The sequence below is a fragment of the Eublepharis macularius genome, chromosome 4 (genome assembly GCF_028583425.1).
Source record: "Eublepharis macularius isolate TG4126 chromosome 4, MPM_Emac_v1.0, whole genome shotgun sequence".
In the NCBI taxonomy this organism is placed as follows: Eukaryota; Metazoa; Chordata; class Lepidosauria; order Squamata; family Eublepharidae; genus Eublepharis; species Eublepharis macularius.
The window spans coordinates 186,259,400-186,274,915 of NC_072793.1; the positions used below are offsets into that span (position 1 = coordinate 186,259,400).

At 46.6% G+C, this 15,516-nt stretch overlaps 1 protein-coding gene across 1 annotated transcript in view; it reads left to right on the top strand.

Moving 5' to 3' along the window:
- The first annotated feature begins 747 nt into the window (after nt 1–747).
- Nucleotides 748–15,516, top strand: part of LOC129326937 (zinc finger protein 208-like) — a 47,003-nt gene continuing 32,234 nt past the window's right edge. The window contains exons 1-5 of the mRNA XM_054975272.1: nt 748–960; nt 1,071–1,156; nt 5,312–5,438; nt 6,323–6,415; nt 7,849–9,168. Coding sequence (XP_054831247.1) covers nt 786–960; nt 1,071–1,156; nt 5,312–5,438; nt 6,323–6,415; nt 7,849–9,168 — 1,801 coding nt within the window. The 5' untranslated portion in view covers nt 748–785. The remainder of the gene's footprint in view (nt 961–1,070; nt 1,157–5,311; nt 5,439–6,322; nt 6,416–7,848; nt 9,169–15,516) is intronic.

The following is a 15,516-nucleotide window of genomic DNA, read 5'->3' on the forward strand; positions in this document are numbered from 1 at the left end:
GCCTTTCTTGTTGCAAAGATACAAGCTGAAAGCCCCTTGAAACGATATTCAAGGGCAGGCTGCACTTCCAGGTTTCTCTGCCTGCATCAGAGAGCGCCCCTTGCCTGCCCCCTGGAGGCGAGCCCTGAGCTCCCTGCAAAGGCTTGAGGGCAGAATCCGAACCCTGCACCTTTGGCAGTTGGACGGATGAAGAGCTCTCGGGTTCCACCAAGGCACATTGAGGAAGAAGCAATGGCTACCGAAGGAGGGAAGAGATGGGGGCTTGGCTGGTTCTTATTTCAGTAATGGGGAGGGAAGGCAGGAAGGTTCCCAAATGAAAAGCTGAAAGGGAGAGAAATTTGTATGCATCACAAAGAGTTTCCCAACATTTTTCTTTCTCTCCCTCCCAGGCAGAAAGAAAAAGACGCCCTTGATGGCTTTTCTGCCGTTTCCCCCGTGTGGTGTGGAGGAAAGACCAGCCATGCCGGCGGCACAGGTGCGGGGGCTTGGAGGGGGGGGAAGGTTTCCTTCTCGGCTGCAAGGCTCAGGGGATGGGGCTCCCGGCCTTTGGTTCAAGCCCTGCCAGAAAACGGTCCCTTGCCTAGGATGAGAGAATCCCAAGCAGGCCAATAAGAAAAAAATACTTTCACCAGGACGAACTCTGAAGGACCCTTTGGGGAGAGTCAGATTTTCAGTCACGCAGACTGTTTCTTGGCCTTGGGGCAGATCCCAGCAGATAAACCCTGGAGGGGCTCCCGGGAGGGGGATACCCTAATGCACAAGAGCTGCTTGGATTGTGGGATGAAATGCTCTTCGGGATGAACCACATCGTACCTCTGATGTCCTTCTTCCAGGACTGGGTGTCCTTCGAAGAGGTGGCTGTGTATTTCTCCAAGGCAGAGTGGAGCCTGCTGAGCCCGGCCCAGAGAGCTCTGTACAAGGAAGTCATGCTGGAGAATTTTGGGAATGTGGCCTCTCTGGGTAAGGTGGGGAAGGAAGGCAGGAGGGTTCCCAAAGGAAAAGCTGAAAGACAGAGGAACTTGTATGTATCAAAAAGAGTTTCCCAGCATTTTTCTTTCTCGCCCTCCCAGGCAGCAGCAAAAAGACGTCCTTGATGGCTTTTCTGCCGTCTCCCCCGTGTGGTGTGGAGGAAAGACCAGCCATGCCGGCAGCCCAGGTACAGGGGCTTGGAGGGGGGGGGAAGGCTTCCTTCTCGGCTGCAGGGCTCAGGGGATGGGGCTCCCGGCCTTTGGTTCAAGCCCTGCCAGAAAACAGTCCCTTGCCTAGGATGAGAGAATCCCAAGCAGGCCAATAAGAAAAAAATCCTTTCACCAGGAGGAACTCCGAAGGATCCTTCGGGGAGAGCCAGATTTTCAGTCAGGCAGACTGTTTCTTGGCCTCGGGGCTGCTGTTCTTGTGAGAGGCCCTCCCAGAAGCCCCGTCTGCAGCACTTCTCAGTTAGAGGATGGCCGTTGAGGAGGCGCTTCAAGATGGGCTCCGTTTGTGCCCAGGGAAAAAAGATTTGGGGCTGGACTGAGGCGTTCAGGGACCAAGAAACAATGGCCGCTCTCCCCTCAGAAATGGAAAGGCCGTCAGATCCAAATCTGCCCTGGGAACTCAGAAGTGCCCCCTCATAAGGAGTTCCTATTTTGTGATTGTTGAACCAGGCCCTCAGATTGCCTCTCAACCTATTTACGAACCATTTTCAAAACACCGAGCAGCAGTTGTGAAGTGTTTGGGGGTGGGGTGGGGGTAGAAAGTGTAAATCTCTACAAATGTGTCCCTTTCTGCATCTTTGGGCCACATAAAAGATATTTCAATTCCCTAGTTCTGAGGCTGCTCTTAAAATCTGGTGCCCTACAAAGAGAAAGCTCTGACTTCAACGATACACACAACACCCTCTGAAACCGACCTGTTTCATGAGGTGCCATCAGGGCATTCTGGGAACGGAGGGTCGCCCATCAAGGAAAGAAAAAGGGGAAGGTGTTTCTTTAGGGGCGCAATGAAATCTGTCGGTGCTAAACTGAAGGAGACAAGATTCCACGTCCTTTCAATGTATCTTGTGCAGAACTCAGAATAGCTTTAAGATCCCAGCAGATAAACCCTGGAGGGGCTCCCGGGAGGTGGGTGCCCTAATGCACATGCGCTGCTTGGATTGTGAGATGAAGTGCTCTTTGGGATAAATCACATCAAAAAACCCAGTTCTCTTTTTTTTGAATTTTTTTTATTGGATGGGTCAATATACATCAATCATAATACACAACTTCAGTATCAATGGTTGTTGGGGGTTTTCCGGGCTGTATTGCCGTGGTCTTGGCATTGTAGTTCCTGACGTTTTGCCAGCAGCTGTGGCTGGCATCTTCAGAGGTGTAGCACCAAAAGATAGAGATCTCTCAGTGTCACAGTGTGGAAAAGATGTAGGTCATTTGTATCTACTCAGGAGGGGTGGGGTTGAGCTGAGTCATCCTGTAAGAGTTTCCCAGGGTGTGGAATGCTAATGGCGGGAGGCTTCACTGTATCCTGAGGAGGTTCTTTTGCATATGGATTGGTGCTTGATGTGCTAATCTTCTCTGCAGGGCGATTGTCGGGTGTGGAGTGTTTTGTTGGCCTGGTGTTTTTCAGAACTGGAGCCCATGCTCTGTTCATTCTTAAGGTTTCTTCTTTCCTGTTGAAGTTTTGCTTATGCTTGTGAATTTCAATGGCTTCCCTGTGCAGTCTGACAAAGTAGTTGGAAGTGTTGTCCAGTATTTTGGTGTCCTGGAATAAGATACTGTGCCCTGTTTGAGTTAGGCTATGTTCAGCCACTGCTGATTTTTCAGGTTGTCCAAGTCTGCAGTGTCTTTCATGTTCTTTTATTCTTGTCTGGATGCTACGCTTTGTGGTCCCGATGTAAACTTGTCCACAGCTGCAGGGTATACGGTATACTCCTGCAGAGGTGAGGGGGTCTCTGCTGTCTTTTGCTGATCGTAGCATCTGTTGTATTTTTCGGGTGGGTCTGAATACTGCTTGAAGGTTATGCTTTTTCATAAGCTTTCCCATCTGATCAGTAATTCCTTTGATATATGGCAAAAACACTTTTCCTGTAGGCGACTGTTTTTCCTTGGTTGTTTGATTCATCCTGGGTTTGATTGCTCTTCGGATTTCATTTCTGGAGTAGCCATTTGCCTGAAGTGCGTGGTTTAGATGATTAATTTCCTCATTGAGAAAGCGCAGCTCACATATCCGTCTTGCACGATCCACTAATGTTTTCATTATGCCTCTTTTCTGTCGGGGGTGGTGATTGGAGTTTTTGTGTAAGTACCGATCAGTGTGAGTTGGTTTCCTGTAGACCTTGTGACCTAACTGAAAGTTTGCTTTGCGGATGACCAAGGTATCCAGGAATGGGAGTTTTCCCTCGATTTCTTTCTCCATTGTGAATTGTATGTTCAGGTGGATGTTGTTGAGATGATTCAAAAACCAAGTGGACAAGTTTACATCAGGACCACAAAGCGTAGCATCCAGACAAGAATAAAAGAACATGAAAGACACTGCAGACTTGGACAACCTGAAAAATCAGCAGTGGCTGAACATAGCCTAACTCAAACAGGGCACAGTATCTTATTCCAGGACACCAAAATACTGGACAACACTTCCAACTACTTTGTCAGACTGCACAGGGAAGCCATTGAAATTCACAAGCATAAGCAAAACTTCAACAGGAAAGAAGAAACCTTAAGAATGAACAGAGCATGGGCTCCAGTTCTGAAAAACACCAGGCCAACAAAACACTCCACACCCGACAATAGCCCTGCAGAGAAGATTAGCACATCAAGCACCAATCCATATGCAAAAGAACCTCCTCAGGATACAGTGAGGCCTCCCGCCATTAGCATTCCACACCCTGGGAAACTCTTACAGGATGACTCAGCTCAACCCCACCCCTCCTGAGTAGATACAAATGACCTACATCTTTTCCACACTGTGACACTGAGAGATCTCTGTCTTTTGGTGCTACACCTCTGAAGATGCCAGCCACAGCTGCTGGCGAAACGTCAGGAACTACAATGCCAAGACCACGGCAATACAGCCCGGAAAACCCACAACAACCATCGTTCTCCGGCCGTGAAAGCCTTCGACAATACATCTTAATTGTATTTTCCACAACTTTTCCCAAGCTTCCATAGGTATCTCTCTATTACAATTTATTGCCCATTTAACCATTTGAACTTTCACAACTTCCTCTTCTGTGAACCATTTCAACAAAATCTTATATACTTTAGAAATCATCTTTCCCCCCCACTTGGAGTAGACATTCTTCTAATTCTGAGTTTACCATCCTAAAATCTGCTTTTCTGCAATCTGCATCATACAAATCTTTTATTTGTCTATATTGGAACCCACCATATTGAAATGGCGATTCATCATTCTTTTTAAGAACGTACGCATTCTGCCTAATTTCAAGAATTTCTTTATACATCAGCCACTCTTCCCCCTCCTATTCCGTTTTTAGATTCACAACTTCTGCGGGTATAATCCACATTGGGGTTTTCTTCTCCAAATATTTCTTATATTTTGTCCATCCCGCAAATAAACCTCGTCTTACCTCTTTCTCTAGCGTCATACATTACCTTCATTTTCACTCTAGGTTTTTTTCCAGCCCAAACAAATTTCAAAATCTTTCTTTGCCATTTTTCAAATTGCTTATTGTCTTTAACAATCGGTATTGTTTGTAGTAAAAACATTATCCTTGGAAGTACATTCATCTTAATCACGGCAATACGCCCTAACCATGACAGATTCATCTTATTCCATTTCACCATATCCTTATCTATTTGTTGCCATAGTTTATCATAATTGTTCTTTAGCAAATCAATATTTTTAGCTGTCACCTCTATACGTAAGTATTTGACTTTATGAACTACTTCATATTCTATATTATCCCCCAATTCTTGTTGCTGTTGTTTGGTCATGTTTTTACACAATATTTTGGATTTTTCTTTGTTTGTATAAAATCCTGCTAAATATCCAAACTCTTTTATTCATTCTATTAGTCTTGGCATATTCTGAATAGGGTCTTCTACTAGAACCATCACATCATCTGAAAAAGCTCGAACTTTATATGAGAACCCTTTCGTCCTCAGTCCTTTTATCATCTCATCTTCTCGTATTTGTCTAAGCAGAAATTCCAGTACCATTACAAACAATAGTGGGGATAGTAGACATCCTTGTCTTGTTCCTTTCCTTACTTCCAATTTTTTTTGTTGTCTCAGAGTTAACAATTATATTAGCAGTTTTGTTTTTATAGATTGCTTTCTGCTTCTGCTTCTTCTTCTCCTTCTTCTTCTTCTTGCAGGGCCGGGTGTCCTTCGAAGAGGTAGCCGTGTATTTCTCCAAGGCAGAGTGGAGCCTGCTGAGCCCAGCCCAGAGATCCCTGTACAAGGAAGTCATGCTGGAGAATTTTGGGAACGTGGCCTCTCTGGGTAAGGAAGGGTCCATTTCTTCTTGACTTCCTCCTCATTGGAGTGAGAAGGAAGCGTGAGTAAGCTCTGTGGTCCTGTGTTCAGGTCTGGCAAGGGTTTGGAGGCTCTACCCTGCCTGGGCCATGTGAGAAGAGGTCAGTCCAAGAGGTGCTTCGTTTGGAGAGGGTGGGAGAGTCTAAGCAGGTGCTTCCCTCCTGTCTGGGCTGTCTTTCGTCTGTGTTGGGAAGGGGTCAGAGCTACTCCTAAGTGAGGGTGGAAGGAACGAGGGATGTAGGAGGAAGATCTGGGGAAGGAACGAACACAGGTCTGTGCCATCAAGTCACAACCCACTTATGGCAACCTCGCAAGGGTCTTTCAAGGCAAGCAAGTAGCAGAGTTGGTTTGCCTTTTCCAGGGAAAGCAAGTAGAGTGGGAGAGATTAAGGCATACACTGCCTGTGCCAGAGAAGATCCAAATACTGTCCATTAATCATAGCTGGAGTGTTTGGGGGGGGGGTGCTTGGAGAGCTGAGAAAAGGTGCCTTGATTAAGGAGTGGTGGTCTTTCGATGGAAATAAGGCTCCGGCCTCTTGGAATGGCATTTTATTGCACCTGGGCTGATCGTCCCTCTAGCCCTCTGTCTTTGGATGGCCCTGGGACCCAGGGGAGCTCTGCATGCTGGTTCCCAAAGTATGTGTAGCTGGCGGGGGGTCTCGGGGTAAGAACACTCCTAGATTCTCATCTGTTATTTAGTTCCTAGCTGGGCAAGCAGAGGATATATAACTGCCAATGCCAGATGGAGGAGCTCTGGTCCAGCTGCCTTATTTGTGGAAGGCCAGAATCAGGGTGGCTTTCATGAACACACTAAAGAGCCATAACTGTGGTTTTTGTTTTCTCCTGGAAAAGGTCCTGTGAATGGCACACCTGGCCTCATCTCTTGGCTGGAGGAAGACAAGCAGCTGATTGTCCCTGAGTGTGATGAAGTGGAAGGATTGACAGGTAGTTCTGGAACGGGATTCACCGATATCTGCGAGCTCTGCATTCCCTTCCGCGGGCTGATGGATTTCCCTGGAGGAATTTTACCAGTTCCAAATATTCTGGCTTCAAATTCTGCCCCAGACATTAGCTTTCTCATTCTGCGGAAATGATCTTGCAAGCCGCATTTCAACCCACATGGGAGGGAGAAAGCTTCTCAGCCTTCCCTGCTAGTGTTCCCAGGTCCCCTGCTATTGTGTTCCCTCCCCTTGAGACTGACACCATCATAGACTGTAAACAAGATTGGTCTGAAATCGGGACCCCTTCGCGGCTACAGGGAATAAGCCCCGTCACTTGCGAACTGAATCAGGAAAGGGATCACGGCTGTCCATTCCCATTTTCTCTCGATCAGGCTTTTTGGTTCACAAAGGTGAATTGGAGAGAATTCAAAAGGAAAAGAAGTGCGATACGAAAATAAAAGGGACACAAAAGGTGCAACAAAGAGAACAAGGATAAAAGAGATTGGGAATAAGCCGCAAACCCTCTTTGCCATCCAGCCTAAAGGATGATAAAAAATTGACTCCTGGTCTTCCAGGCTTTCAGAAAATGATCCCTTAGCTTGCTGTCATCGTTTGGGTCTTCTGCCTTGCAAATTCAGGAAGAGGGGCTCAGGATGGAGCCAGGTGTAAAGAAAAACAGGAATGACACAATGGCTTCAGGCCAAGCCAGCTTCTTCCTCATTCGCAGGGATTTTATGATGTCCTCCTGGCAGGACAGGCTTTTGTTCCTGCAAAAGAGAAGGGATACTCTCTACCCTGTGGTATTCCTAAATTTGATTGTCTAGATCCAGTGTGAGCTGCTATCCCTTTGTTCTCCTCCGACCAGAGCACTGTGCGTTCCTCTGGCACTGAAGTATTCTCAGCCTGGGAAGGGACTCGTTCCCCTCTGAGTTTCCCTCTGATAAAACTTATCTCTGTCAAGTTAAGGAGAAAGGCAGAAATTTTTCCCTGTCAGATTATCTTCTCTATCTGGCTGGCCACCTCTCTTCAGACCTTCTCTTGTGTTTATTAAAGCATGCATGTCTGTCCCTCTTTTATAGGGACAGGTGACCTCCATCCCACAAGCACCCCCCATCCACTCCCCCCTGTAAAATCACCCAGGCAGGAGAGGAGAAACCTAAAATGGGTGATTTTGAGGCAAGAGGTCTCCATGGTGCATTCCCTTTCCTTTGTTCCAGTAGGCTACAAATGGCTGCCTTGCCAATTTGGTCAGCTTGGAATTTAGAAGGAATTGAGTAAGTGAAGGGGGGGAAGGGGATGGCTACAGGCTAAATGAGTTTAACTTCTGAGTCTTCAGAGATTGCAAACGCAGCCTTTTCACAGGAAAACAGAAAACTCTAACACAGATATGTGGGAAAGTGTCGTAATGTCACACCAGGTTTCTCTTTCTTTTGGCAGGAGGCATATGGGAGTCAGCGAATGAAACATCTGAGCATGGAGTGATGGAGAATGGAGACACCCATTCAGATCTGAAAGAGGGAGATGAACGTTGTGGTGAACTGGGGACAGAGATGGGAAAACACCCTCCTGCAGGAATGCATAATTCTGGTCTTTTACGGGGTGGTGGCTTGCGTGAAGACAGGAGAAATGGGTGCCCAGCAAGTGGGGGGGAATCTCCTGAAAAATCAGATAAAAATGTGAACCAGAAGATCCATAAAAGGGGGAAAATGGATAGACTTTATAAATGCCTGGAGTGTGGGAAATGTTTCAGTCAGAGTGCAAGCCTTGCTTCCCATGGAAGAATTCACACAGGGGAGAAGCCGTATAAATGCCTGGAGTGTGGAAAAAGATTCAGTCAGAGTGGAACGCTTTCTTCCCATCAAAAAATTCACACAGGGGAGAAACCGTACAAATGCCTTGACTGTGGAAAAATCTTCAGTAGCAGGGGAAACCTTAATAGCCATCAAAGAATTCATACGGGTGAGAAACCATACAAATGTCTGGAGTGTGGAAAAGACTTCAGTCAGAGGGACAACCTTAATAGACATCAAAGAATTCACACAGGCGAGAAACCATATAAATGCCTGGAGTGTGGGAGATGCTTCAGTGAGAAAAGAAGCCTTACTTGCCATCAAAGAATTCACACAGGGGAGAAGCCATATAAATGCCTGGAGTGTGGAAAATGTTTCAGTCATAGTGCAACCCTTACTTCCCATAAAAGAATTCACACGGGGGACAAACCTTATAAATGCCTGCTGTGCGGAAAAAGCTTCCATGACAATGGAAGCTTTCATGCTCATCGAACAATTCATACTGGGGAGAAACCGTATAAATGCCTGGAATGTGGAAAAAGTTTCCGTCAGAGTGGAAAACTTACTTCCCACCAAAGAACGCACACAGGGGAGAAGCCATATAAATGCTTGGAGTGTGGAAAGAGCTTCACTCAGAGGGGATATCTTACTTCCCATGGAAGAATTCATACAGGGGAGCAACCTTTTAAATGCCTGGAGTGTGGAAAAAGCTTCAAAAGCAGTGGAAGCCTTACTACCCACCAAAGGATCCACACAGGGGAGAAACCGTATAAATGTCTGGAGTGTGGGAAAAGCTTCAGTCGGAGTGAAATACTTATTGTCCATCAAAGAATTCACACGGGGGAGAAACTGTGTAAATGCCTGGAGTGTGGAAGAAGCTTCAGTTATAGGGGAAACCTTACTGCCCATCAACGAATTCACACAGGGGAGAAACCATATAAATGCCTGGAGTGTGGAAAATGCTTCAGTCAGAGGCGAACCCTTTATCGCCATGAAAAAATTCACACAGGAGAGAAACCATAGAAGTCCTTGCAATATGGAAAGATGTTATATCAAACTAGCAACAAAGCCTGTTGTGGGGAAAAAATACAACGGGCTGTAGAAAGGGCAGCACAGGCATTGCCACCTCGACCATGCCCCAATCTGGTCGAGGGGAGGGCAAGGCGGCAGGGCCTGATATTGCCCCCTTCCCAGCACCAGCTTAATTGCAGCAGGAAAGGGCTGGGAGGTGGCCCCATCTGTCCTGCCGCCCCCTCGCCCCAATTGGGCTGCAGAGGGCTTGGCAGGTGGGTAGGCCCCTCCACCAGCCAATCCTGGGTCTGATTTGGGCCACTGCAGAGCCTAGGAGCACTATGAGGGGGGGAAGGGCGCTGGAGCTCTCCTGCACCCCGCAGCTGCCCGATTTGGCCCAAATTCGGGTCCCACCAGGGGGTGGAAAGGGCCCAGGAGCACTCCTGCACCCTTAAGCCACCTGATTCAGCCTCAATTGGGGCTGAATCTGGCAGCTGTGGAGCCCGGGATGGCTGCCTGAGTGGGGACAGAAAGGGCCCTGGAGCACTCCTGCACTCCACAGCGGGTTGAATTGGGCCCGCTTTGGGCTGAAAGGACCCTACTGTAGCACGCAGGAGCATGCTACGCCATCAGAGAGCACTCCCACAGAGCTGCATTTCCCCACCTCCATCCTATCAGCCTGGCCTCTGAGAGGACAGACCCCAGGTCTACCTACCCTGTAAGTCTACAGCAAGTAGATCTGGGCTCCTTGGGTCTGGCGGCCAGGTCTCTTAACCTTGGAAAGCTATGGCAAGGCCTTCCGATATGCGGAGGCCCGGGCTATCTGCTTTGCAACGCTATGGTTTTGCACGGTGAGTAGACTGGCCTTTGGAAGTGCAGGGGCCTGGTTTTCGTGTCTTGCAAAATCATGGCAGGTAAACCTGGGTTCTGCTAGTCCAGGTGCCAGGTCTATTCACCTTGCAAAACCACCCCCCAATTGCTTTGCTAGTTGGATAACTGATCAATCCTGCCCCCTTGCAACTGCAACTGCATACACATCCCCCTCTGACCAGACCCCTCTATTGCATTCTCTTTGTGACCCACCCACAGCTCCTGCCCGGCTTGATTTACCATTGGAATCTTCTGCATAGACAGAAAGTATATCTTTCTGTATATCTGTCTTTTTTTTAAAACTGGAATTCTATACAAACCAGAACCATTAGAAGCAATGGATTTCTTTGTCCCCTGAGTTCTGGCTTCTGTTTTCTTTGCTTCTCCCCTCTCTTGCTCTCCTTCTTTGTTGGAATAAAGAGAAAAAACAAATAAGTGAACAAATTCCAGCAAGGCCATATCTGTGCGTTTATATGCAGATGACACATTACTCATTGCTCATACACAAATTGGTCTTAGAAGATTGTTAAATCAATTTAGTCTATACTGTAAAAGGAATTTACTCCAGGTCAACTATGCTAAAACAAAGATTGTAGTTTTTAGCAAGCAAATGCAGCGACATAGATGGAAAATGGATGGTAACTTATTAGATCAGGTGACCACCTTAGGAATATTTAATTTTTATCAAACAGGGTCATGGACAACTCACGTTGATTTAACAAGACAGAAACTTAATAAAGTATTATCTGGTCTATACAGATTTCATAGAACAAAAGGCGGTTCATTAGTATCCCCCACCTTAGGAATATTTAAATCTAAATTACTCCCCCAAATGTTATATGGTGCACCAATCTGGGGATTTGGAAATCTATATCCATTGGAAGTCATACAAAATAAGTTTGCACGTATGATGTTGGAAATCCCAAATTCCACATCATCAGTTATGGTCAGATCAGAGCTGGCCTTGCCACCAGTAACAACGACAGTGCATAAACTTGTTATATACTTTTGGCTGAAGATTTTTTTCTCCCAAGCGTCACTTTTGGTAACAATGGCATATGAAGAGATGAAAGATACATCATGGAAATCGCAGGTACTTTCCCTATTGGCTAAATTAGGATTATCCGAAGAATATTTAAGGAGTTACAACTATATAGCTGCTAGATGTCTAATTAAACAAAGACTATTGGACATAAGTGCACAGCAAGACGATATAACAGTCACAGCAAGACGACCTAACAGTCACAGAATATAGAACGTCGTTTACTAGGGCCCGGATGAATATACTTTATTTGGCCGTACAGAAAGGCGGTGATAACAAGACCCCACTTGCTGATTGTGTGTGCTCCTGCGATCATATGGCCTATGTTATGTTTCAATGCCCGAGATTTGCAACTATTCAGGAGAAATATTTTAGAAATGGCAAAGTTTGTAACATTCGGTAAACAAAATATAGTCAAGACTATAGAAGTAAGTTTTCTTTTACGTGAAGTGATTATTAAGTTCCCTTTAGTGGTATTAAAAACATTACATGACCTTATGGATTTTATGGATTTAAAGGTCTTGATAGAGTTGTGTCATTTTTGGTTTAAATTTATGATGTAGTGATTTGTATTAATAATTTTGTAATTTCCTTGTTATTTGCTATGGCTGTGCTGAAGCAATAAAGGATTCTTTCTATAAGTCAACAAATTGATTTTTTTCACCTTGTCACCTTCGCAACGGAAACCCAAACACGATACAGTTTTTTCGATAGCGTCTATATCAACAACGCCATACCCTATGGCGGCTACTTCTGTACATGGAAGACTCATTAGGCTGTATTTTTCCCCAAGATGGACACTGTATGACATTTTCTTCTTAAGGCAAACAGGGGTCCCCACTCTATCCACGAAGCCAGCTGGGTGACATCGGGTGAGTCACAGTTCTCTGGAGCTCTCTCAGCCCCACCCACCTCACAGGGTGATTGTTGTGGGGTAAAAAGAACACTTTGTAAACCACTCTGAGTGGGCATTAAGTTGTCTTGAAGGGCGGTATATAAATCAAATATTATTATTATTATTATCCCCCCGTTTCTCCTCTAGGAAGTCTCTTTGGTGTCAAGGAGTTGCCGTTAGCTGCACTTCAGCAGGGGATCTCATTGCCTGATCTATGGAAAAGGAAGCTGCCACGCCACTGAGTAGGGGCCTGGAGAAATCCATCTAGCCCTTCCATCAGCCAGGAGCGGAGGCTAGCTTAGGGAACCCCAAATGCTTATTTGATGAGGTGGGGGGAACACCACGCAAACACGCACACAGTACTTCCAGCATGCCTGACAACAGCCAGATGGGAGTCTGGAAGCACCTGAGAGACCAACAAGATTTTCAAACCACGTTTTCTAGTTTGCAAGATCTGAGCAGGGCTGTTAATGAGAGGACATTTTGGAGGTCTTTCATTCCCCATAAGTCGGAAGCAGCTTTGAAGGCCCATTCCTCACACACCAGGGTTCAAGAGTCACAGTTCTGTGGGCGGTTCCACTCCCCTGTTCTCAGAAAGGGACTAAAAAGCGGTGATTTTTTTCCTGGCCAGCAGGGTCCCAGTGCAAAAGTCAAATAAGGCTTGCCATCCTCCAGGTGGGACCTGGAGAAGTCCAGGAATGACAAGTGATCTCCAGCTTACAGGGACCAGTTCCCCTGGAGGAACTGGCAGCTTTGGCGGGGGGGCTCTGTAGCATTATTCCCAGCTGAGGTCCCTCCCCTGCTCAACACCCACCCTCTCGAGGCTCCACCCCTAAATCTGCAGGAATTTCCAAACCTGGGGTTGGCAACTCTAAATACAATGTAGTGGATCACATGAACAGAGAAGCCCCTGTTGCCTTCTTCAGTTTGGAGCAAGCCCCGTGGAACTTCCGGAGACTTGAGACCAGTGGAGGGGGGATGGCGTAATTGTATACAAATAAGGTTCAGGTAGGATTTCCTCCTCCTCTCCACCCCCAGAGAGATACAGAACTCTGCTATTTCTCCCCCAGAGTTTGGGGGGGGGGGCTGCCCTTTCCTGGTGTTCAAAGCAGAAATATTCAGGAGGGCTTTCTTAGGCAGTTAAAGGGCTGTGCTATACAGAAACGGTCCAGAGAGCTGCTTTGGTAAAGGAACAGGGACTGCGCACTACTCTACTGCGTACCCTGTACTACTGTGTCATGCCCAATTTTTTGCTTTGTTTCAGCTCACTAGTTAATTTCAGGACGCTAATCTGGAGAACCGGGTTTGATTCCCCACTCCTCTGAGACCAGCTGGGTGACTTTGTGTCAGACACAGCTTTTCCGAGTTCTCTCAGCGCCACCCACCTCACAGGGTGTTTTGTTGTGGGGATAATAATAATAATAATAATATACTTTGTAAACTGCTCTCAACGGGAGTTAAGTTGTCCTGAAGGGCAGTATATAAATCGAATGTTGTAGTAGTAGTTATTGTTATAGCAACTAGAACAGCTCACACTACACTACTCAAAAGTGCGCACACAGGAATCACATATTAGATGGGTGATAGATTTTACCCCTATGGCTTACAACATCAGTAAAATTGTTGATAAGAATTGTCATGTAACAGAAAGTCTTGAAGGATGTGATTTAATGCATATCCACAGTCTACGGGACATCCTAATACACTCAGACTTCAGGGCACAACAGGGGAGTCAACTATGCCAGATAGGCCTTCATCCATGTGCCCCCTGCGGTGTGTCCCCCCTGGTGGCAGCACTCTTACAAGATCAGATGTACATGCACCACTGTGGGGGCGGTGGTATATCTGCAGGCCTTCTCTGCAGCACATGGTGATTTTACCAGCTTCTGTTTTGGCCACTCACTCCCTTTGGGGGGCAGGACTTGGCGGCAGGCATTCTCTGCGTCTTCATTCAAAGGATGATTAACACATGGAATTCACTGCCTCAGGAGGTGGTGGCAGCTTCAAGCATAAACAGCTTCAAGGGGGGACTGGATAAACATTTGGAGCAGAGGTCCATCAGCGGCTATTAACCACAAGGTATAGAGGAAATTCTCTGTCTAGGGCAGTGAGGCTCTGTATTCTTGGTGTTTTGGGGGGGATGGCAATCAGTGGAAGGGCTTCTAGTGTCCCCTCCTCACTGGGAGACCTTCCCCATTGGCCTGATCCAACAGGACTTCTCTTATGTTCTTATGTTCTGCTTAGCCAGACCAGACTGTATTGTGCTTTCCATGAAGGTTATTCAGATGCTTCACTTTATGTATTTTTCTTTTTTTAAAAAAATCTTAATTTGTACAAAGTAAGAAAAGAAAGAAAACAAAAACAAAATTTGCATAAAGATTTTGTAACTTAATATATGTTTTAGCTTCTGTGATATGGACCTGGATATCCCCCCCTCCTCAGGGTTTCCTTCTCTTCCTTTCAGCCTCTTTGGCCACCTGACTCTTTCGCACATGCTCATTCTCAGCCTGAGATACTCCTACATGCCCCCCCCCGTCCTTCAACACACCTGGGTCTGTGGCTCAGTGGAAGAGCATCTGTCTAGCATGCGGAAGGTTCGAGGTTCAATCCCCGCCTCCTCAACACAGGGATCCTGTTGAGATAGGTGAGGAGAAATACCTCAGCCCAAGATCTCGGCAGGCAGAGGATCACAGCTACTGAAGGAGGCAAGTTCATTTGTAGCCAGTGCTTCCAGTGAAAATCAGGGCATCTCTACTCTGTAGCAAGGATGCCAACGCTTCTGGATCAGCTGGGAATCTCCTGGGATTGGTACCCGTCATCTAATATGTATTGAAAGTTGTCCAGGAGGACACTGCAGAGTTCTGTCCTGAAGCACAGCGACTGCAGCCCAGCTGGATTGCCCAAATGTAAATGTGGGGGATTGGATATTACGACAGCCCTGTTGGGCTGTGCAAAATGGAGATCTGCCAGTTAGCCAAGGCCCCTCTGTTTGTCGGCTGGGCACCCTTCTGCTTTCCCCAAGAATACAGAAAGGGAATGTGTGTTCTCTAACTGAGACAATAAATATTTTCCTAATCAGAGAATGGCAACAGAGGCCTAGAGATGAACACGCCATGGATGGAAAAGCTGGAATACCAAAACGTCTAGAAGGAAAAGAGCGGCAAGAAATTAGCCACCAGCTTCAGCCGGATAGTTGGTGTTTCCATGCTAAAAAGGAGGAGAATCACACAACCTCCTTGTACAGATGAGCACAAGAAAATCCCTCTGCTACTTGCAAAAGCAGCAAAGGTTTATGTGTGAGAAGCCAGGAAGGTGGAGGCAGCAGCGACAGGGAGGGGGGCAGACAGCCTCTCGGTTGCACTACTTCCTTCACCCTATCAGAGCCTTGGTGGTGTAGGTGTTTGAATGTCAGGTTCGAATCCCCCCTCTGCCGTGAAAGGCTGTAACCAACAGCTCATGCAGCCCCCGCACAACGCTGTGGCGTTTAATTTCTTAAA